This window comes from Echinops telfairi, unplaced genomic scaffold (genome assembly GCF_000313985.2).
Source record: "Echinops telfairi isolate 266 unplaced genomic scaffold, ASM31398v2 ScPeMD7_70;HRSCAF=299, whole genome shotgun sequence".
NCBI classification, from domain to species: domain Eukaryota; kingdom Metazoa; phylum Chordata; class Mammalia; order Afrosoricida; family Tenrecidae; genus Echinops; species Echinops telfairi.
In genome coordinates this window covers 5,324,769-5,346,709 of record NW_022103968.1, presented here as the reverse complement: position 1 = coordinate 5,346,709, position 21,941 = coordinate 5,324,769, and the positions used below count along the sequence as shown (strand labels likewise).

Below are 21,941 nucleotides of genomic sequence, written 5' to 3'. Positions count from 1 at the left end.
GGTGTCTCCTCTCTTAAGGGTCTGAAATCCGTGGACAGCAGCATTAAGAAAGACTGCGACCTTCCCGCAGCAGACCCCAACACCCCGATCCCGCTCAAATACGGAGACGAGTGCTCGCGGGGTGGGCCCGAGGGCTTGGAGAAGCAGATGGCCTTGTTTCTGGACAAGAGTAAGCCTGCTTTCATCTTCTCACAGTGCCTCCGCCAGGGCGATCTGAATGTGCCCGTGAGAAAACACGTTGCCTCAGCCCCCGGAAAAGTGCCCCAGTAGAACCCGATCCGCGGCGAGTAGCCGCGCCTGCCTGGATTGGAAACTCCCCGTCTGGCTGGCAAAAAGGAGCCCAGGTGCCCCTGCCTCCGCCTGTTGTGTACCTGACCGTACAGGGTGTGCTTTGCTGCGGTGTGCTCATAGCCCACCTCCAGTCTGTGCCCTCCCCAAGGCTGGGCTGGGCACTGTCGTGACCTGGCTTCTGGGGCCTGGCAGAGCAGGTCATGACAGCTAGACTGCAGATGAGGGGTGACGCTGGGCTGATGGAGGGGTGGTACCACGGGGTACCTCGCAGGCAGCCTCCATCTGACAGAATCTGTGCTGTGGTGGCCTGTGTGGGCGGGTTGATGCCCAGACTAGAGACAGGACGAGGTGTCCTTTGTGAGCGTCCAGCTCTCAGTGCCCCTGCAAGAGGGACGAGATGGCTACAGTGAGGCTAGCCTTCAGAGGGGCCACACGAGGGTCACGCCATTTGGCCTTGTGGCCTTTAGCACTAACCCTGCACAGGCTCCCTCACTAGTAAGTACGGCACCCGTACTCACGGGCAGAGGGTATCTGTAAGAATCAGAAATGCTGGGTTTCTGGGGCAGTGTCCCCCAAGTGACGTACACCGCTTTCCCCCTGTCCCAGTGGGCTCGCTGCAGAAGGGACACTGCTCCAGCCAGTCCGGGATGACCCCGGGCTCCTGGCAGCACAAGATGAAGCTCCAGCTGATCCTCAAGTCCTCCAAGGCCTACTACGTGCTGTCGGACGCGGCCATGAGTCTGCAGAAGTACGGCAGGGCCCTGCGGTACATCAAACTGGCTCTGCAGAGCCACGGTGAGTGGGGGACAGGCGGGGCCTGGCTGTACATACATCAGATGGGCTCCGCCACCGTGATCACGGGCTGAGGGGGTGAGGGGTGCGGAGCATAAAGCACAGCCAGCTTTGAGCTCTGCGTCTCGTGAAGACTTACTTGAACCCGACATTTTCTGCGCACAGTGGTCCTCACGGGACCGTCTTTTCTCCTGAGTGGTCACTCGCTTCACTGAAGCCACTGAAGGCGCCTTGGGGGCAGAGCCTTTACTGAAGCCTGTGCTCTTGCTGCTGCCTGGGTCGGTGGGTTTCCAGACCTGTGTCATTTCCTTCTCCCCTCCGTCCCCAATCAGACACTTACTGCTGCCTCTGCACCAACATGCTCTCGGAAGTGCTGCTCTTCTTGTCTCAGTACCTGACGCTCTGCGGAGACATCCAGCTGATGCTGGCCCAGAACTCCAGCAACCGCGCCGCGCACCTCGAGGAGTTTAACTACCAGACCCGAGAAGACCAGGAGATCCTGCACAGTCTGCACCGAGAGTCCCCGTGCCAAGGTGCGGGCTGCGTGTCTGGGCACAGTGGTGTGAAGTGTTTCAAAGCTATGCTGAGGACAGGCGCTAAAGCCAGCCTGGGCCCGCAGTGCTGCTTCTGTGCTCGCTCTCTCCGTGCCATGTGTCTGGCAGCCAGCCAGCAGGCGTCAGTGCAGGTTGATGAACTGCCTGCTGGTCCCGGGCCTGGGAGACAGAGCCAGTGGCCGTCTCACCGGGGACCTTCGGTTTGGAACTAGGCGATGGGTAGTCTCTCCCCAAGCAGCATCCTGGCCCTCAGCTCAGTGGCCTGCCTTCAGCGCCTGCCACTAAGCTGGTCCCTGGGCTGAAGCCTGAACATGTTGGGGAGTCGTACACTATGCCCTGGAGTTGTCTGCCTCATCTGCTGGGAGAAAGACATTACCTCCACAGGTTTCCTGTTCTCTAGCTCCACGCACACACCCCCACCCCCCACTGACTCGTCGCAGTGAGTTTGGTTTAGGTCAGAGCTTCCCCTGGTTCTTGCCCTTTGGCGGGTGGCCTTGTATCTTCCTAGACACCCGTGGGAAGATCCTCGGGACATGCTCACCACGCCCCCACACTTGCTCCACTCAGGACACCTCCTGAGTGGGGGTCTGCCTCCTGTGGGCTCTGGTGTGAGCAGGGGGCTGCCTTGCCCCATGCAATTTGGGCCCCATCCCAGTAGGTGGCAGCCGCAGTAAGTTACCACTGCTGCTTCAGTAATGTCAGTGTGATGAGTCAGACGGAGTGTGACTAGCTCAGGCAGCCATCCGCTGTCGCTGGAGAGGCCGTGGCCTGGTGTCTGCCTTGCCCAGTCTTGGGGTGGGAACTGGGTGGTCTTTAGGGGGGAAATGGGTTTCTTTTAAACAAACGGCCTGAGCAGAGTGCAGGGTGTCAGAAGTAAGTAGAGAGAGATTTCTGTGAAAGCCAATGTTACTTGTTTCCCTGACTTCTCAGTCTGCCTGGGTTGCATCAGATTTCTCGTCACTTAGAGCCTGCAGGTGTTTGTGTTGCGATGCATCTGCGTGTTGCTGGTGCGCTCCGTGGTCTGTGCTGTGTCCACGGATTCCGCCATCGAGGGCCGCTCACGCTGCTCTGCCTTCCCTTGTCAGGATTCGCGTGGGCAACTGACTTGTCGACAGACTTAGAAAGCCAGCTCTCGGTGAGCTGTAAGTGCTACGAGGCTGCACACGAGATCCTGCAGTTCAGTGATTTGAAGGGCCAGAACCCTGAGCACTGTGTGCAAGTCTTAAAGCGCATGGGCAACGTCAGAAACGAGATCGGGGTGTTCTACATGAACCAGGCCGCGGCCCTGCAGAGCGAGAGGGTAGGTAAGTACCCCAGGCCCCTCTTTACCTCTTCTGTGCGGAGTGTGCCAAGGTGGGCGTCATGCAGGCCCGGGGCTGGATGCTGGGTTTTCTGTTGGTCAGGGGGCACTCTGTTCTCTGTTGCTGATGGAAAATGAAATTAGGAGAAGCTTCATTTCTCCGAGGCCCATCATTTCCATGTTGTCCATTTCCACTTGTGTGTTTCCGTCCGTCTAGAGCCCTGGTAGCGCAGTGGGTTTATGTGTTGCACTGTTAACAGTTCAAAACCACCAGCTGCTCTTTGGGAACAAGCTGAAGCTCTAGTTCCTGTGCAGGTTACAGTCTCAGAAACCCACGGGGGCAGTTCACTCTGCCCTGCAGGGTCGCTATGAGATGGCATCGACTGTGTGTTAGCTGGGATGTGGTCTGGACCTGCCTGGTGGGCGGGTACAGGGCTCCAGCAGTGCCTTCAGGGACCCCTCTGTTTTCGGGCCGCATGTTGTCACATGCTCATGGGATTATTTCCCCCCCCCCTTTTTTTTTTCTGTTGGTGCAAAGTGAGCAAAAGCGTGTCTGCTGCAGAGCAACAGTTGTGGAAAAAAAGCTTTTCCTGTTTCGAAAAGGGGATTCACAACTTTGAGTCCATCGACGATGCCACCAACATAGCGCTGCTGCTGTGCAACACGGGCAGGCTCATGCGCATCTGCGCACAGGCGCACCGTGGGGCCGGCGATGAATTCAGACAGGAGTTTTCGCCGGAAGAAGGCCTGTATTACAATAAGGTAAAACCTAGAATTGCCACGAACCCTGCCATCACTCCAGTAAAGTACTGTAACGCTAAAGTGGGTGTTTTATAACGAGTGGTATCTGCTAACCACGAGGTCAGCAGTTCAAAACCACTCATCGTCCCATGGGGAGGAAGATGGGCTCCCCCGTGAGCTGCCACTGGCGGTGTGTTTGGGTTTGGTGGTGGATGGACATCTGTCCTGCAGTTCCTTGCTGTGCTTCTGCCTCCTGATGGTGTCGGTGTCCGCATTTTCCCCAAATTAGAGGACACCTGGCTTTTTTCAAGGTGTGTCCATGTCTGGGTGCAGCATAGGTACACTCTCCACTCACGCCCCATGTTCCCCTGCAGGCTGCCGATTATTATTTGAAAGCTCTCAGGTCACTGGGGACACGAGAAAGACACCCTGCTGTTTGGGACTCTGTGAATTGGGAGTTGTCCACGACGTACTTCACCATGGCGAAGCTGCGGCAGGACTATGCCCCAGTGTCCAGGAAAGCACAGGAGCAGGTGTGCCTGTCACCACTTAGGAAGTCGACAGCACCGTGTCTGTCATGCCCTGGTCGCCTTTCCTTTCGCAGTGGTGTTAGAGAATAGCAGAGGGTGGGGTGGAAGGGAGGATCTGATTACAAGGATCTACATATAACCTCTCTGGGGGGTGGACACCAGAAAAGTGGGTGAAGGGAGACATCGGACAGTGTAAGATAGGGCAAAATAATAATTTATAAATTATCAAGGGTCCATGAGGGAGGGGGGAACAGGGACGGAGGGAAAAAATGAGCTGATACCAAGGGCTGAAGCAGAAAGCAAATGTTTTAAGGATGATGAGGGCAACAGATGTACAAATATGCTTGGCACAATGGATGGATGGATGGATGGATGGATTGTGAAAAGAGTTCTGTGAGCCTCCAATGAAATGATTAAAAAAAGAAAATAGCAAAAACACATAACATTTAAGATCACAGACTCAGTTTATTTTCTTCTTCCCCTCCTCAAAAAAACAAACCACCCCCACAGATCGAGAAAGAGGTGAGCGAGGCCATGAGGAAGTCCCTGAAGTACTGCGATGTGGACTCAGCCTCCACTCGGCAGCCACTCTGCCAGTACCGGGCCGCGACCATCCACCACCGGCTGGCCTCCATGTACCACAGCTGCCTGCGGAACCAGGTACTCGGAAGCGTCTGGGGACCTGTGGCGTGTGATGCACAGAAACCACTTGTGCAGTGTGCACTTGAAGAACCAGACCAGTCCCTGTGTGCATGATGGCAGAATGGGGGCCATGTGAGAGGTGCCTGCCAGTGCCCTCCCACCAACCCAGCCACATCTCCCTCCACCCGTCCACCCCACTGCCATCTAGTCTGTGGACCGTGCCCACGCCTGCTGTGCTTTGCCTAGTAAGCAGCGTGTGTACATGCTGCCTGCCCGTGACCTCCCTAGAAGGGGTCGTACCTGTCTGGTTTGCTGCCTGTCCCCATCAGCGTCAGTGTCACAGCTCGTGTGCCCAGCTAAGGAGTGGTCATTCAACAGCTCTCGAGAGTGCTCTCACTGGCTGGAGCCCAAGGGCTGTGGCGCTCTGTCTGCTGTGAACAGCCTGCTCCCTGCTCCCTGGAACTGAGCAGGGGCCACCTTCCAGGAGGCTGCTCAGAGCTGCGGGGTTGAGGGGCCCACCCTTTATTGGGGATGGGTTTTGTCTGGTTGCTTCTTCATGTTCGGGTTTTCCCCATTTTTAACTCCAGACCAGGACAGCTGCTTTGACCACCCTGTGGGCGGCTCCCAGCCACTTCCTGAGAGTCCTCTGCCCCCTTTGCTGGTCTTGGTGCTTCTCGGGTCACCAGCCATATGGCCAGAGAGTCTGAGGCCTTCAGGGCCGAGGGAAGTTCCAGATACCGAGCTGACGAAACGGCGCAAGAACAGTCTTTCTAGCAAGTAGTGCTGGGCCACAGCCTGTCCAAAACCCCCCAGCCTGGGCAGCGGCCTCAGGACACGTGTTCCTGCTCTAGGTGGGGGACGAGCACCTGCGGCGGCAGCACCGCATGCTGGCAGAGCTGCACTACAGCAAGGCCGGGCGGCTGTTCCAGCTGCTGAAGGACGCCCCCTGCGAGCTCCTGCGAGTGCAGCTGGAGAGAGTGGCCTTCGCGGAGTTCCAGATGGCCAGTATGTTGTTCTTTCCTTCCTCAGGGTCACACGAGGCAGCACTTGTGGCTTGTTCATGGGCTCTTGGGTATAAGTAATGTCACTGTCAAACCTGCCCCCCCCCCCCACTTTAATTTGTTCAAAGTTCCTGGCTGTGGGCAGGGGCTAGGAGACAGAACACCTGGTGGTCTGGCGGGGTAACCGTAGCCTGCTAAGCAGGGGGTCTGTGTTCGAGGCCCCCAGCCACACTGGGGAAGACAGATGAGGCTGTCTGTTTCTGTACGGAGTCGTCTACTCTGCCCTGTAGGATCTCCATGGGTGGCAGCTTAGACTCAGCGACCATGAGTTTGGTTGTGCTTTTGCACCCAATTTGGGGAAATGAATCAGATTACATTCAATGACTAAAAAGAGGGAAATACAGGCCGCGACCCTTATTTAAGAAGGCAGTAGAGGTCAGTCTAGACAAAGATTTAAACCCATGGAAAACGTGGGCAAGTAACGCTGTGGGAAAGGAGTGGTGGTCCTCCTCAGGCCCCTTCCACACAGGAGTCCTCCAGGCAGTTCACAGGCAGTGCAGAAGCAGAGGGGTCAGCATGCCCCCAGCTGGGGATCAGTATTCAGAAGGTTCTAGAGGAAACCAAAACCCAGCCATCTAGTATGACCTGCCTTTGAGCAGTTGGCCATGCGTTTGTTTGCAGGACAGCCGCCACTGAGTGACGACCATCACGTAGCCTGTCAGTAGGGTGACACCTCTGTTGGTCCCCTTCGCCTTGGTGGCTCCAGTCCAGGTGCCCGTGGGGATAGACTGCTCTCAGTCGGCAAGACCAAATAGGAAGCCGGGGAAGCGGGCTCGTTTGCCGCGAGGTCTGGACTTGAGCAGCCTGTGGAGGACGTGATGGTCTCCACATTGACCCTGCAGACAATTCTCCTTTCTGTGTCTCCCCCTCAAGGTCAGAACAGCAACGTGGGGAAGTTGAAGACATTGTCTGGGGCCCTCGACGTCCTGGTGAAAAGTCAGCCTGCCTTCCAGCTCCTCAGGAAGGAGCTCACGGAGGAGGCGGACCAGGTGAACGACCAGCGCCAGTCTGTCTGTCTGTCTGTCTGTCTGAGTACGTGAAGCTCCATGCTGGGCACACCTAGTGGGCGGGTGTGTACATGAAGGCAATGATAGTCATTTGTCAGAATTACTCTGTGGAATTAGCGTGTTTCTCTACAAACCTGAGGTGAGGCAGAGAGCGGTGCTGCTGGGGCACCAGCTCATCCTGCCAGGGCCGCTCCATTTGTCGTGGGGAATGCAGCCTGCACGCTCTGCCGAGCTGAGCTTCCGGGGCCTCTGCTGGCTGGGCAAGTCCGAGGCCGAGAGGTCAGCTGGGAAGGCGTGGGGGCTGCCATCCTTTGAGGTCCCAAAGACACAGGGTGGGCCCTGGGGCCCATGAGGAGGCTGTAGGGAAAAAAGCCCGTCGTGACAGGACCCTTGTGCATTCGGGGGCACCCAGTGCTAAGCTAAGCTCACCCAGGCCACCCCACAGTCCGATCTTGCCCTGTCAGACGTTTTCCTTCCCCATACTCACAGCGCGCAGTTCAGAGGAGGCCCAAGGTGCCCTGTGGACCTGGTGTGGGTGGAAGAGGGCGGCATTCCTTGGGAAGCCTAGAGAAGTGGGCACTCTGCCCTCAGAAGGGAAGGGGCCTGTGTGAAGAATGACTGTCAGCCCGCAGTAGCTTCCCATGCTGCGGTTTTTGTTTAACCAAGGGGCCTCTGGTGTGCAGCAATACTTTTTGACTGATACATCTGTTTTAAGAGTGCCTTGACCTTTTTAAAAAGAAACCATGGCTCCTGAGGGGCTGAGGGTGTAAAATCGCTGTCCCCCCCTGCCCCTCTCTCCCGTCCACGCACCATACCGGGAGCGGGAGCGGTGTGGATGGGGAGTGAGTAGGCTCTAGTTTGGGGGGTGTACCAGCACGCACCAGTGTTTACTAAATGCTGACTGGTTCTCTCCGAGCCCTGGCTTGATCACTGGTTGGTCCCTGTGTGCTACCTCAGTGCCTCACATTGGGAAAGGAGGAGCCGGCTGTCCACAGAGGGCCAGGCTTGCCCCTGCAGAGCCACGAGGGGGCGTCTTGTTCTCAGCGGCCATGTGTGTGTCCTCTTTGGTCTGTGTGCACGGTGAGCCCGCAGTCCAGGGGTGCCTGGGTGTGAGCCGTGAGTTCCCAGGAAGCTCTGGTGAAAAGCCGATTTCATTTTCCAGCCTGAGGGTGCGGAGCCCGCCCCCGCCATGGATTCGTCTCCAAACCGCAACCGAGAAGAAGTGACGAAGCTCCTGGACATATTTGAGTCTCGGTTGTCGTTCCTCCTCCTCCAGTACATCAAGCTGCTCTCTTCCACGAAGAAGAAAAGGTAAATGACCTTCCTTCCCGCCACCTCACCTGTGAAAGGTGCGCACCTCCCCTCCGCCGATGTTGTACACGATGCGCCGCCGCGTTCATGTCTTCTCGTGGCTGATCCAGGGTGCCCCGTGCACGGCCCTCAGACGTGACTCCACAGCAGTGGAGGGGACAGGTTGATCCACCACCTCCACCCCTCACCCCGTGGTGCACTTGTCTTGACCTCCTTAGAGTGCCTGCAAAAGGCATCCACCCAAGGCAGAGGCTCCTGAGGGCTCTCCTGGGCTGCTGCGAGCAGGGCAGAAAGCTGTGCGCCGACTGGCTGGGTTTTGTTTGCTTGTAAGATTCCAAAGGAGTTATCTTGGTCGATTTTTCTCAGAAGACACAGGAGGGTCAGCCATGCCTACACGGGGTTCCACCTTGAGAATCACCCACCTGAGGCCTGCCCCTGTCGGTCCCACGGGTAGAGAGGAGCTAGCTGAGGGGCATTTCCGGTAGACCCCACAGATGGCAGGGTAGAAAGAAGAAAGGACCTTGCTGTCCGAGGGTGGACCCCCACTGGTGGTTGTGTTCCTGGCAGCGGTGTTTGGGGTGGTAGCTGTCGGCCTTTCTGTATGCCCTCTCTGCTGGGCTGGTGTGCTGCTGAGAGGGGGTGGGGTTGTGCCCTGTCATCACTGACAGCATCGGTGTCTTGCTGCTTGCATGGAGTTGTAACTGGGCGGCAGGGACCAGGGAAACGTGTGTGTGCGCGCTCGGCCCCAAGTACACCGTTGGGCACGAAGAGCACCTAGAAGACGCAGGTGTGGCTGCAGCTCCTGGGCCAGCGTGCGCGGCTTCAGAAAGCTCGTGGGAAACCCGTGACCTTTCTACTCCACTTTTCCTTGAACTCTGAAGCCCTCAGATTTTACTGGCTTAAAAGATCCTAGTCTGCTCTTTGCGTAGGTGTTAATCCTCTGTGTGTATAGTTCTCTGAGTTGTATGTCCATCGCACAACCATGAGTGTGATTCTGTCTGAAAGCCCCTCTTCTGGACAACCTCCCCCACCCCCCCACTCCCAGTTCTTAAACTCCCAGAGGGAAAGCATTCCCCGCTGACCCTCAAGTTTCCATGGGCTCTGGGAAAACGTAACTGTTGTGGGGCGGGGGCTGCCGAGAGCTCGCGTCCTAAGTGGATGCAGTCTGTTGTGCTGCTGGTGTATTTTGCCGTGTCCTGCAACCACATGGGTTTCCTTCGGCGACTCTTGGACTCTGCCGTCTTGGCTGTGTGCACCTGGTGGGCTCGATGGGGAGACCACCACCCTGTTCAGGAGAGCGACCGTCTCTGGCAACCCCAGGCATCTCTCTCAACCCTTAGCTCCGTGCAGTTTCAGCTGAGTGCATCTGCCCCTGCCCACCAGGGGAACGGCACCCTGTACCACCGCCCTGGTCCCAGCCCTGTGGCTCCAAACCAGTGGTTTCTTTTTGTCAGGAGCGTGCACAGCAGACACGCCCCATCCACAATTTCTCTGTGCCCTTGAGCACGCCCTTTCTGATCAAGCCCGTCCTCGCCCTCTCGCTGCTCTGTGGCCTGTCTGATCCACCCGAGTCCTTCAGAGAGCCGCCTTGGGACGAGTTCAGCTGAACTGGTGCTTCTTGTGAAGAAGGCTAGGGGAGGGGGTGCAGGGGTTGGCTTACAATTTCAGTATTATCGTTGGCCAGCCATTTCAAGGGTTCACCTACTCTCCATGGTTCCTGAAAGTCTGGAGTGTGTGAGAATTTGGAAGTTTCTGCATTTCCCTCCTTTTGCTGAGAATTCGTGAGGGGCTCTCCGGTCTGAGTGCTCAGTGCTGGTGGCTGGTACCATCCAGTCTCTGGGCCGTGCTGGCAGTTGGCCACACATTCCGTTTCCTCTGTCGCTCCAGGCGACTTCTGAGTGGGGGGATGTGGTGGTGAGAGGGGAGGGGGGCTGAGGGGGGAGCCATACTTTTTCTAGTGCTCTACATTCTCAGCAGAGACACCACCCCCACCCCCAATCACTGCTTTTGAATAGAGCCGTCCTCAGTCCACAGCGGTTGATTCTAAGACCACTGCCAGTCCACAGACCCCCAAGTCCCTGAGAAAGAAAGTGGTTTGTTTGCATACAGCCACCCTTGCATGCACACACACACCACCCCCGCCCCCACCCCCGTAGAGCACATAGGACACCTGGTGCCTCACTGAGAACACACCCTCCCAGTCTCTGATGGGGGTTCTGCCCACTCACGTCTGTCTGTGCCACCTAATGAGAGCGTCCTTGTCGCCCGGCCCCGCTCAGTATGTCCTGGGCACAGCTGCTGTCCCATATGGTTCCTGGAGGAGCCTGCAGCAGCGGAGAGGACTGCAGGCTGTCCCTGCGCACTGACCACGGGCTCCACCAGGTGACGCTGTGGGCACCTGCTGGCCAAGCGGCAAGCTGGCCGCCTGTGACAGGTGGGCGTGGACAGCCCGGCCTGAGTGCCACCTGTCCTGTGTGTTCACAGAGAGCCTCTAGCGCTGTCTGCTCAAGTGACTGCTGGAGAAATCGGTGGTCTCAAGGGTCCTACGGAGCTGCCTGGTGCTAGTTTTTCAGGGTTTGGAAAATGAAAGTTTTAAAATGTGCCCCCTGCTCTGATTCCACAAACATGCCTACAGGCTCTCGCTGACAGCAAGTCAGCCGTCTGTGGCCCTGGTGTGAGGAGGGGAAACCAAAACAAGCCAGCTGTCCACACACGCACACGCACGCGCACACACACTTAAACTGAACTTAGTCTATTGAGTAGATCTTAGCGTTCTTAGATTCCTACCGCATATCCCTGAAGTCTAGGAAAATTAAGAGGTGGCCGGTTTGTTTTTTAAAAGTCTTGTTCCACTTTGGGATGATCAGACCATCTTTCCTGGGTGTTGCCCACATGGACATGGCTCTTGTGTGGGTCTAGACCCCACTGCTCTGCTTCTAAGCTGCACTTTGATGGCCATCACTGGTGGAGGGGTGCCTGGTGACATGCTGGTGGCTTTGGGCTTGGATGTGGGGAACCCTCAAAAGGAGTCATCTGAGGTGGATGAGCCCTCTGACCTGGGGCCGGGAACCAAGTCTTCACAGCAGTGCTTCCCAAAGTGGGGGCCACTGCAAAAGCCGACGCCTGCCCTTCCCCCGGATTACAGGCTGAGAGACAGACGTTAAAGGGGCAGGAGGCCAGAGTGCTGGGAACCTGTCTTCGCTTTAGATGGCCGAGTGTTCCAAATGTAGGTGTGCAGCATTTCATCAAGGTTCCTTCGAGGAAGAGAAAAGACGGGTCCATGTACTGAATGGGGCTCCTGTCAGAGGGCCTGGAGGAGCGTGCACAAGGATGGGGGATGTGGAGAGGGTGGGAATGGTGGGGGGATGTGACAGGATTCCAGCTCCCATTTCTTCTCACCTTCTGCTTCTGTGCCCTCCACCCTGCCCCCCAAACTCCTGCCTCAGTGAAGGAGGAGGCCCTTGTCTGTCTGGTTCTGTCCCGAGCACTTCCTGTACGTAGTAGGCCTACAGGTATGTGTACAAAGAGTGTGTTGACAAAATGTCTAGGAATAGGTCCACAGGCACTAGCTGGGAGAGGGCAGGTGTGGAGCAAGCTGAGGGGCCCTTTCTGTGTGTGGAAGACTTTGTGTGCAGTGCAGCGGGGGTCTCCATTCACTTGTCCGACTTGTACGTGTCCAGCACCAGCAATAACAGTGAGGAAGACCCTCTCCTGAAAAACAACAAGCAGATCTACTCCCAGCTCCTGCGGGCCATTGCAAACAGGGACGCCAGCCTGCTGCACAGAGTCAACGTTGTCATCCACCTGCTGGACCAGGTCGCTGCCCATGGGGCTGGGGGCAGTGGCAGCAGCAACACTGCCCCGTGACATCCCCAGAAACGCTGTCAGTGCCTTCTGAACTTGAGGGGGAGGGGCTCCGTCCTCCAACTGAGGGGAACATCAGCCACAGGTGGTCTCAGGTGTGGCTCTCAGTCAGACTCACAGGTGCCACCTGGGTGTCGTGGTGTGCATGCCCCCTCATCCTGAGACTGGCTCCGGTACTTGTCCCTTCAGGTTTCAAAGTGTGCTGAGCTGGGCGGGGGCGCGGAGATTGGGTTCTTTTGGATAAAATGTTACTTTGGCCAGTAGAATGTTGACCCAGTGATTTCACTGTCCCCAGAGGCTTCCAGTGCGCCTGCCCGCTGCAGAGCCCCTCCTGGGGCCCACACCCGCAGGCTGCCCTGCCCACTCTGTGCCCGGTCCAAGACATTTTTGGACCTGGCCCATGTGCCCAAGGGGTTGGCTTCTCTGATTTTATTGATAGGACAGTTGATCAAGAATAGGTACTACCCTTTTTATTTAGTTCTTTTTAAACTCAGAACTGTGAATAAAGTAAGAAAGCTATTTTGAATAAATAAACTATTTATTTTAAATGTCTTGTCCTCTTCCTGTCATATGCTTCACCGGGAGTTTTGCCTGAAATTAAAGAGCTCTAATGAGTTCGACAGAGTAAAGATTTGAGCTCAGAAATTGAAGGGCTGCCTTCCAGGGACTTCTGTCTCTCTGCAGCCACTGGACTGTGGCCCAACACCCACTGTCCGAGGGCCCAGCTGCAGTGGCCGCCGTCATCGACAAACAAGGTAGCGTCTGTCCAATCACACCTGTTCCCATTGGGGCCTGGTCTGTGTGTGTGACCTTGTTGGGAATGGGGTCAGCCTGCCTTGCCTGCTTCCCGGAACCAGGTCTGGCTGAAGCAGGAAGTGCAAGCGTCCCCCTTTCATGGAGACAGCTCAAGCGCCAACCGGGCTAGTGTCTGCCGTGGAGCCGCGTGGCAGACACTGTGGAACTTAGTCACAGGCCCCGGTGCACGTTCCATTGTGAAGCAGACCTGCCGCCCAGCAGCCAGCGTCCACGGAGAAGCACGTCCCCAACGCGTCCACCGTTTGTCCTCACTCGGAAAGGCTGCTCACACAAACCGGGCGCCAGCTGGGGTGAGGATGTGAGGTCAGCACAGTGCCGTCCTTCCCCAGCCGGCCGGCCTTTTGGTCTGGGGGGGATGCAAAGCCCTTGTAAAACACACATGAAACCTGACTTTCAAGCTCCCTAAAGGGCCTGCATTCCAGCCCTCCCCTCTTAAGAATCAGGGAGCTTCCAAGCATTGGTGGGAAAACAGGATGGAAGAGAGTGGACTCTTCCTACGAGTGGGCTGAAGCCCCCTGGCATTTGTGGGGAGCACAGCGCTTCTGCATTCGCTCCAGGACCCACGCTGTTCCACACAGCACGGGTTTTCTTGTTTGTTTTTGTACCGGGGGAAGAGGTGGTCCAGGGTGTGTGCAACAGGGAGAGGACCCAGTGCGGATTTGGGGACGATCCAGGTGCGTTTGGTACCCCGAGTTCAGAGGATAAGCTGTATAAGCCATCGGGTGGATGGAGCCGCTCCTGCTCTGCAGGGGGAGGAAGGTGACCCAGGTTACAGGCAGAGGGAAAGGGGGTGCGGAAGTCAGGAGGGGACAGGCACTCCTGCCACCTGTGGTGGGACGGGGCACACTAGTTTCCCTGTCTAAGAAGGCTTGGGGGCCTGGCCACAGAGCGGCGGGAGAGCCTAATCCTCTTTCCATTCTGGGTTTTCCACCAAATTTTTGGAGTACCCCCAGTCCCAACCCACCCCCACACCCCCCGCCAGTAGACTGCCTGGAAATTTATTTTTAAACAAAGAATCTGAAACGTTTCAATTTTGCATATCCCTTGGGCTTTAACTTCGGTAACAGGTTGCTCTTTCTGTGCTCAAGCACCCGGTCTGTTTTCTCTGGGAGAAGTGAAGAGAGAGCCACCTGCCTGCGTCTCGTCACATGCTTAGTGTGGACGGGTGGACATCACAGACGTCGAACCACCTCCCCGAGATGGGCTCCTTCGGAAACAGGCTGTTTGCCGGGAGCCAGCGCTTGTGCTGCCTGTCCTTGTCGCTCAGCACCCGCCAGTAAGCCCCGCCCTTGAAGAAGAACAAGCAGCCGTGCGTGTAGGAGTAGTAGGCCGCGTCGATGCTCCTGCGGGGATGGCTGGGGGAAGAGGCTGGCGCTGGGAAAACGTCCACAATCATCTTTGGATAAGAGGGAAGGACTTGGTTTCCGTGGACGTCGAAGGCAAACACCTGTAGGACAGCACGAGCGAGCGGCGGTGAGATGGACGGCGCCCCTTGCAGACAGCAGACTTCCTCGTCAAGGTCAGTTTAGAGCAAGAACGTAAGCAGAGCGGCGGCCTTGCACCAGGTCCTTTAGACTTAGAGTTTGGTCATTTCCTGTAATGTAGTGGGCTGCTAAGTGCAAGGTCAGCAGTTCGAAACCACCAGCCACTCTGAGGCGGGAAACGGCTTTCTAAACTCCATAAGGAGTCACAGTTCAGAAACTCACAGGCGGTTCTACCCTGTCGTACAGGGTCGCTGTGAGCCGGCATCGACTGCGGCAGTGAGTTGTGAGTTTAAGGAATAGTTGGGCCTCCGTGGCCCCCAGGCCTGCACTCATCTGGGTTTGAGTCCTCGTGTCGGACAAGAGAAGAACCGTCTGGCAAGCTAAAGAAGCCCCCACTTACCAAGGACTCCTTGAAGAAGTAGATCAGTTGCTTTCGTCGGTCATAGAAGGCTGTGTCCAGGGGACTCGGGATTCCAGGAAATCCTTCTGAAATCAATTTGGGGTAGCGGTTTCCTTGGTCATCTTCTGTGTAGGCCTGATCCTTGTCACTGTCATACCTCCAGTACTGCTTTCCTGAGAGCCAACCAAAACACCAGCGGGCCGTAGTCAGTCTCCCGAGACATGGCGAGGAGGGTCTCACCCGACTCCCCAAACAAGTCAGTCCCTCAGAGTCCGACAGGAGCCCCTCGGACTGAGGATTGCCTAGCTCTCTAGTCACCCTAAGAGCATTCTTCTTTTTCCCCAACGTTGCAGAGAGGAGGCCGGGTGCCCTCCACAGTGTGCCCCAGCCCAGAGGTGCCCTGTGGGGCTCGTCAGGACCACTGTGGTCCTTTGCAGCCACTCAAGCAGATTCCAACTCCCGTGACCCCCCATGTCAGACTGCACTCACTATGGTGGTTATGGTTAAAGCAAGCAACGCCCTGACGTGCGAGTGGTCTAGACAGACTGCCCTCGTCAGCGTCAGTAGGAAGGAACTCTCGTGGCTCGGTGCGTGCTGCAGAAGGACAGTGCGGCCGTGGGCTTCTGTGAGGACGACGTCGGAAGTCCTTGGGGGCTTCTACCCATTCGTATAGGGTCCCTCTTAGGGCACAAATCAGGGTGCTGATGGGCGTGAGGAGCCCTGGTGGCGTAGTGGTTACACGCTGGGCTGCTAATGGCAAGGTCAGCAGTTCGAAACCACCAGCTGCTGCTTGGGAGAAAGATGGGGCTTTCTAGTCCCATACAGAGGCACAGTCATCTCAGAGCCTCACAGGGGCAGCTCTATCCTGCCCACTTGGGTCACTCTGAGTGAGTCTGAGTTGGCAAGGATGGGATTGTACCTTTCCTTCTGGGAATCCTCCAGTCCCACTGTCTCCCCACCCCGGTTCTGCAGATCAGGAAGGTGGCAGTAGCTCCCTCAGACAGCAGAGGAGGAGGCAAGGCTGTAGCCAGGCCTCTTGAATCCCAACCAAGTGGACTATCTGTAGCCTGTTCCTCTTACTGTGGCCTCTCCTGGGAGTTCACATGCCAGCCCCATGCTCGGACATGCGGGGACACTTCCGTAAGCCTGACTGTTGGGCATACTGGCAGCATGCAGGATGTGGACACTGGGTGAGCTTTGGGGTTCACATCCCCCCCCAAGACCAACAGCTGTTGGGTCCCGGAGCCACCGAGCACACACCACCACGTTTGGGAAGGTTCCGTATTAAGAGCAACATGAGGTTCGCTCTAACTGGCATGGCTTTTGACTCTAAAATATTCACACCAGATTAAAGCTCAGAAGTTTCTGGAGCTCCAGGAATAAAACCGCTATAGTGGCGGATTTGCCCAGGATGACCAGTTCTAAAATGAAGATCACCTGAGCACCGCCAACATGGTGCCTCCGGTCCAGGGCCCGTGGAAGCCAGGAGGAGGTGCTCCCGGAAGACCGGGACTAGCAGTCTGCCCTGGCGCGGTTCCTGGATGCAGCCGAACTGAAACGCTCCTTCCCTTGTGCCCGTGAAGGGACGGCCAGAGCCAGTTCACAGTGTTCTGACCGGCGAGGCTTGCGTCCGAGCTGTTTCAGCTGGGCCCTGGCCGCGTTAACTCTCTGAGAACTCGAGAGCTAGGTGGTGCCTGTTGCGAAAAGTTACAAGGCTTTCTTCCACGCAAAGCCAATGTGCTTTGATGGTTACCCCGGGTGGGAGGGGAAGTTACTGGCAAGAGAGTAGACGTGTGTTACCAGGGGTGACTGGGAAGGCGATAAAAATGGAGGTGGTTACGCAGTGGGCTAACCTCAAGGTCAGCAGTTCGAAACCACTAGCCACTCCCAAGGGATAAAGACTTGTGTAAAGAGTTACAGTGTCATAAACTCATGGGGACAGTCCTGCCCTGTCCTAGAGGGTCGCTGTGAGTCAGCAGACCCACAGTGAGAGAGGCAGAGGGGACACAGCGAGGAGAGTGCAAGGCTGGTAGACATCATCCCAGAGGCGCCCTGGACAGTGGTTTCACCTCGGGCTGGGTGGGCAGTTGGAAACCAGTAGCTGCTGCTCGGAAAGACGGGGCTCTCTACTCCAGTAACCCACTGCAGTCTCAGGAACCCCCCGGGGCTCGCCAGGAGCCACCATCCACTCTATCGATAGCGGAGTCCGGCTTGTGGTGTAATCTAAGGAGCAACCACGGGCCTCTCCCCGTCTGGGGCGAAGAAGAGCGAGGAAAGGTGAAGACTCATGGAGAAGTTAGGGCACAGAGGCAAAAGTTGTGGCGTCCTGCCACGACGGCGGTCTACCAGGAGGGCCTGGAAAGACCATACATAGGTCGGCTATAGATGGAGATAGAGAGGCTTGAGCAGGATTATCTGTACATGGAGTGTTTTATCCGTATGTGAACTCCAGGGTATGTGAATCTAGTCAGTAACTGCGTGAATGGTCCCTTGGGGTTCTGGCAGGGGAAGTTGGGGAGCTAATAACGATGAGTATAAACAAAAAACCTTTGGACATCAGTTGCGATCATTGTACAACCCTTCTTGATGTGACTGAATTGTGTGAGTGAATTATATGCCGATAAGCTTTTTTAACACACAAGGATATATGCATACACACATACATGGGTATTCTTTCTTTGCATCTCCCTTTGCTGCAAATCCATCATGCGTGTGGAGTAGCATCATACAGAGGGGAAATCATGAAAACTTCGCAGCCTTCCCCACCTCACCTGGCACTTGAGCTTCTCTGGGCTCCTATCTTTCCAACCCAACCTCATGCCACGCAAATCCTTGGCCACACTGCGATGGGCTCAGCGGTGTGCTGAGAGACTGAGAAAGGGTGGGCACGAAGCAGCAAGAAGCAAACTACCAATATACTGCAGTGGACTCCGCAGGACGTCACACGCACAGGTGCGTGCCCCACACCTTTACCTTTAAAAAAGTAGCGCTCGTCTCTCCCCCAAGTCCAGATGTGGACGAAGGCGTCGATGTCTTGTGCCGGGATCCCACGCCAGCCCTGGGCGATGGGGATGGGATCCCCGTAGCGCGTCCTGTTGGTGCGGTTCTCATATAACCAGTACCAGCTGCTGCGGAAAAAGTAGGTGCTGAAGCGCACCACCAGCTCCCCGTACTGGTTCCTCTCTTTGCGAACCCAGTCGAACGCGGTGTCGAAGGAGCCTTCACAGGAGCCTGGAAGACACCGGCCAGCCGCCTGCCCGTCACACGGGCAGGACCCAAGGGTTCCACCTTCCCCTGAGACTGGAGCAGACACTACAGCCGAGCTGGAGTTTGGTGCAGGGCAGGAAGAGCAGGTCCTCTGTGCAGTGAGTGGGCCTGCTTCCCGCCCTGCACCATGGTGCCCTCTGGCAGGCCCAGACAACACATCCAGCCTCGCTCTCACACAGGGCCTCTGGGGGCCACCTAAGGAAGGACGCTTGGGGCTGGGCACACACTCAAGCAAGCTTCCCCCGGGGAAAGAATCCGATCCCAGCTCTGTAGCTTCTAAGGATGCCAAGTAGTCCGGAGCAGGGGCTTGAGGGGAACAGATGGGAATAGTCCCTGTGAAGGATCTTTAGTGGAAACAGGGGGGCTCACTTCCTCCCCCTCCAGGCTCTAGGCCAGCTCGTGAGTCTTGTTAAGCTGAGAACCACGGGTATCTGGTGTGCACACTCAGAGGCAAGCTTATCCTGCTAAGGCACACTGTCCTCAGCCGTGGGACAGAAGAAAATGTCCTTGGTGGCCACCAGCCTACGGGGCTCTTGGGGGATGCTGTGGTGGGGGTGGTCCACTTGGGCGGTGCAGACCACACCACTTGCTGCTAGAGTCCATGAGGGAGTGCTCACTTGTGGCTCTGCATGGGGCATGGCCACTGTGAGCATCCTGTGGTGACCTCCCATGGGCAGCCTTACCATATAGCTTCTGAATGGCTTTTCTGTCTGCCCAGTCCAGCTCAAAGGCTGGCTCCTGAGGGGTATAATTCGGCTGCATTATCGATCCCATCCTGTAGGTGTGAGGCAGACCCAGGACATGGCCAATTTCATGAACAGCCACCTACAAGGGGGGCACATGCCATCGGGTTTTTGTTCATCCCAGCGGGCCACGTCCCGGGAGAGAGACTGGGCTGTAGGAGCAGGCCTGAGGCCCCTGGAGAGGAGAGGTGGCACGGCGCCTGGTGAGGCTGGGATTGTGGGCAGGCAGGCAGTCGGGGCACTCACTTTGAGGAGGCTGATGCCAGTGACACTGGAGGGAGGGGTGAAGTGCTCGTCGTCATCAAAGTGGATGTCACCCAGGCGCCAGGCATGGGCAAACTCCTGGCCACTGCCATCGAATGCCCGTGGACAGCCCAGGTGCCGGCCTGCAGGGGAGGAGGTTGAGTTGAGCAGGGCCAGTGGCTGCTGCTGCAGCAGGCCAACAGCAGCGCAGTGCCCTGTGCGCTGAGCTCAGGAAGTGAGTGAAGACCCTGCCCATCAGCACACTTAGGATGTATTAAAGGGGCCCTGGTGGAGAAGTGGGTGATGCGTTGGGCTAACCGCAAAGCCAGCAGTTCAAAACCACCAGAAGCTTCATGGGAGGAAGATGGGGCTTTCTACTCCCATAAAGAGTGACAATCTCAGAAGCCTACAGTTCTACCCTGTCTTCTAGAGCCCCATCGAGCCGATGTCAGTGAGTTTGTTCATGATGCTGGCAGGTGAGGCTACAGATGGCCTCCTACCATGTGTCCTGGGAGCAGCGTCCCTGTTGGGGGTGTGGGTGACCTCCCTGGTGGTGCAATGGGTTATGAGTTGGGCTGTTGACCACAATGTCAGCAGTTCAAAGCCACCAGTCACCCTGAGGGAGAAAGATGAGGCTTTCTGCTCCCATGAAGATGTGCAGTTCTGGAAACCCAAGAGGTAAGTTCTGTTGGGTCCTCCAGGGTCGCTACCAATCACTTGACTAGATGGTAATGAGTTGGTGGTGGAGGTTTGGATTTCTTTTGGGGGTGGACCCAGGGGCCCTCATAGCACTATGGGTTAAGTGTTGTGTTGCTATCTAGAAGGTTGGCAGTTCAAAGCCACTAGCCGACCCACAGGAGAAAGAGGGGACCGTCTTCCGACAGGTGTGGAAACCATTCATAAGGCCATTCCACGTTAGAATGAATTTGATGGCAGGGTGCTTGGTTTGGGTCCCCATGGCTGAAGGTGCCCTGATGGCACAGCGGAAAACTGCAAGAGCAAAGGTTCTAACCCACCAGCCACTCTGTGCTCCCGGGTCGTTTGACAGACAGCCTTGGGAAACCCTGCCCTGGGAGTAACTTTGAGTCAGAGGCCACACCAGAGCCGTGGGCCTAGTGGGGTCTGTTGTTTGTGTGATGCGTGGTCGGGTGTCGCTGAGTGGTCCTAGCAGTGAACATAGTTAGCTGCTCCCTGGGAGGCTGGCAGTTCAAGTCTACCCAGAGGTGCCTTGGAAGAAAGGCCTGGTGGTCTGCCGGTGAAATGCTTTGGAGGGCAGCTCTACCCTGAAGCACAGGCTGCCAAGATTGGGATGGACATGATGGCCAGAGGGAGCAGTCAGGTGTCCTTGCAGAGGAGCCAGCAGGTGGGGGTCACCCCACTGGGCTGCCAGTGCCTGAAGTTGGCGTTCAACCACTTGGGGCTGATTGAGTACCTGCTCACTGAACCCCACCCTGTGCTAGGGGAACCCACCTCCTACAAGGACCTCCACCCCTATCCTCCAGGGACCCACGCTGTGCCTGCACCCCTCACCTCGCCCAAAGCCCAGCTTGATGTCAACCTGGGCGGCAGGGGCGGTCCTGTCCTCCACAAAGTCCAGCGGAGTCACCTCGCTCCACATGCGGAAGGCCAGCCTGCAGATGTAGCGCTGCTCGGCCGCGGACAGCTGGCTGCTGTAGCCCTCGCCCACCAGCCGCCACTTCAGGGTTCTTTTGGAAAAGGCCCTGGTGGCCCCTGGGACCCGGGGCTGCTGCTCCTGGCCCAGCAGGGGATGGAGCAGCTGCAGGAAGCGCTTGGAGCGGACACGGCCCCCAGGGACTCCACGGGGGTTGAGGTCCCCCTGGGATTTGGGGGTGTCTTGGGAGCCAGAGTCACCACGGCGATCAGGGAGGCCACAGCGTGGTCTGTTCATAGCATGCAGTGTGGCAGCATCCAGCGCCCCAGTGGCTGGCAGCTGGTTGGCACGCTGGAAGGCGCGCATGGCCGCGGCAAAGGCGCTGGGCCCCCGGGTGCCAGGGTGGGAGGCGGCAGTCCAGCCATACTTGGCTAGGAAGCGCTGCAGAGAGAAGCCCAGGCAGTGGTCTCTTGGCGGTCCCCCCACCCCCACAGGCCCGCCCATCAGCTTCCTCCCTGTTAGCCGCCTGTCCTAGCCCCCATGCACTCTGGGTGTTTGGTGCAGTGCCCTTGCCTGGGACAGGCTCTCCCTGAGGTGGGCCTCCAGCATCCTGGAAGCCAGGCCACTGTCACTGCCAACCAGCCGATGACACTTGCACCTCAGTCTGGTCTGAGGACGAAGTCACCCCCAGTGATGTCCTCTTGTCATCACCCACGTGAGCCGGCAGGGCAGCGCGGCCGGGGCTGGATGGCTGCCCGTGCGCACAGCGGCCTGGCCACACGCCCACCCGGTGAAGTGGGCTCAGTGCTGCCGGGAGCCTGTGGGTCCTGAACCTCGGTTCCGTGGCCCCGCCCGGCAGCAGCCTGAATGCAGAGGCTTGCCTCCTGCGTGTGCGGGCCTTGCTGCAGTGTGCCTGTGTACACACCGGCGTGGGCTGTGGTGCTCCTACCTGTGCTGTGCTGAGGTCGGCCACGGGCTGGGCCTGGCGCAGGAAGGAGGGCTCCAGGTCCGAGCGGTCCCGGCTGTGGAACAGGGTCTCGCCCTGCGTGGCCCTGGGGGCAGCAAGCCAGCAGAGCAGTAGAGTCGGACGCCAGACGGAGGCAGTGAGCATGGCCCAGCGTGACCCGAGGGGCCCTGCCCTCCTGCCTCCGCTTTGTCCCCGTCTCCCCTCCTGCCCAAGCCTGCCCTGAAGTGCTTTTTATGAGCAGCCACCGAGTGGGGGCTGCAGGGTCCAACCCAAACATTTCTCACTCAGCCTTGAAGTGTGCCCATCAGGCTGCCTG

At 57.4% G+C, this 21,941-nt stretch overlaps 2 protein-coding genes across 2 annotated transcripts in view; one reads left to right on the top strand and one right to left on the bottom strand.

Moving 5' to 3' along the window:
* The window catches only part of EDRF1 (erythroid differentiation regulatory factor 1), a 37,638-nt gene extending 24,997 nt beyond the window's left edge, over positions 1-12,641 (top strand). The window contains exons 15-25 of the mRNA XM_045291385.1: positions 19-169; positions 898-1,086; positions 1,416-1,616; positions 2,723-2,941; positions 3,476-3,699; positions 4,053-4,211; positions 4,719-4,868; positions 5,702-5,855; positions 6,785-6,900; positions 8,081-8,229; positions 11,910-12,641. Coding sequence (XP_045147320.1) covers positions 19-169; positions 898-1,086; positions 1,416-1,616; positions 2,723-2,941; positions 3,476-3,699; positions 4,053-4,211; positions 4,719-4,868; positions 5,702-5,855; positions 6,785-6,900; positions 8,081-8,229; positions 11,910-12,096 — 1,899 coding nt within the window. The 3' untranslated portion in view covers positions 12,097-12,641. The remainder of the gene's footprint in view (positions 1-18; positions 170-897; positions 1,087-1,415; positions 1,617-2,722; positions 2,942-3,475; positions 3,700-4,052; positions 4,212-4,718; positions 4,869-5,701; positions 5,856-6,784; positions 6,901-8,080; positions 8,230-11,909) is intronic.
* A 1,264-nt stretch (positions 12,642-13,905) lies between these two features.
* MMP21 (matrix metallopeptidase 21) lies at positions 13,906-21,927 on the bottom strand. Its single transcript, XM_004700877.2, has 7 exons — positions 21,608-21,927; positions 20,577-21,099; positions 19,050-19,189; positions 18,744-18,885; positions 17,767-18,024; positions 14,794-14,966; positions 13,906-14,356 (listed from the first exon to the last, which is right to left on the bottom strand). The coding sequence occupies exons 1-7, from the start codon at positions 21,767-21,769 to the stop codon at positions 14,054-14,056; spliced, it is 1,701 nt and encodes a 566-aa protein (XP_004700934.1). The 5' UTR covers positions 21,770-21,927; the 3' UTR covers positions 13,906-14,053.
* Between the last annotated feature and the right edge of the window lie 14 nt (positions 21,928-21,941).

What these genes read in the sequence shown, in the direction of transcription:
- MMP21 (XM_004700877.2), bottom strand. Translation starts at nt 21,769, where the DNA reads ATGCTCACTGCCTCCGTCTGGCGTCCGACTCTACTGCTCTGCTGGCTT. An exon ending in CAAGCTGGGCTTTGGGCGAG is followed by an intron (nt 19,190 to 20,576) that starts GTGAGGGGTGCA and finishes CCTCCCCTGCAG; the next exon opens with GCCGGCACCTGGGCTGTCCA. An exon ending in AGCCATTCAGAAGCTATATG is followed by an intron (nt 18,025 to 18,743) that starts GTAAGGCTGCCC and finishes GGTGTCTTCCAG; the next exon opens with GCTCCTGTGAAGGCTCCTTC.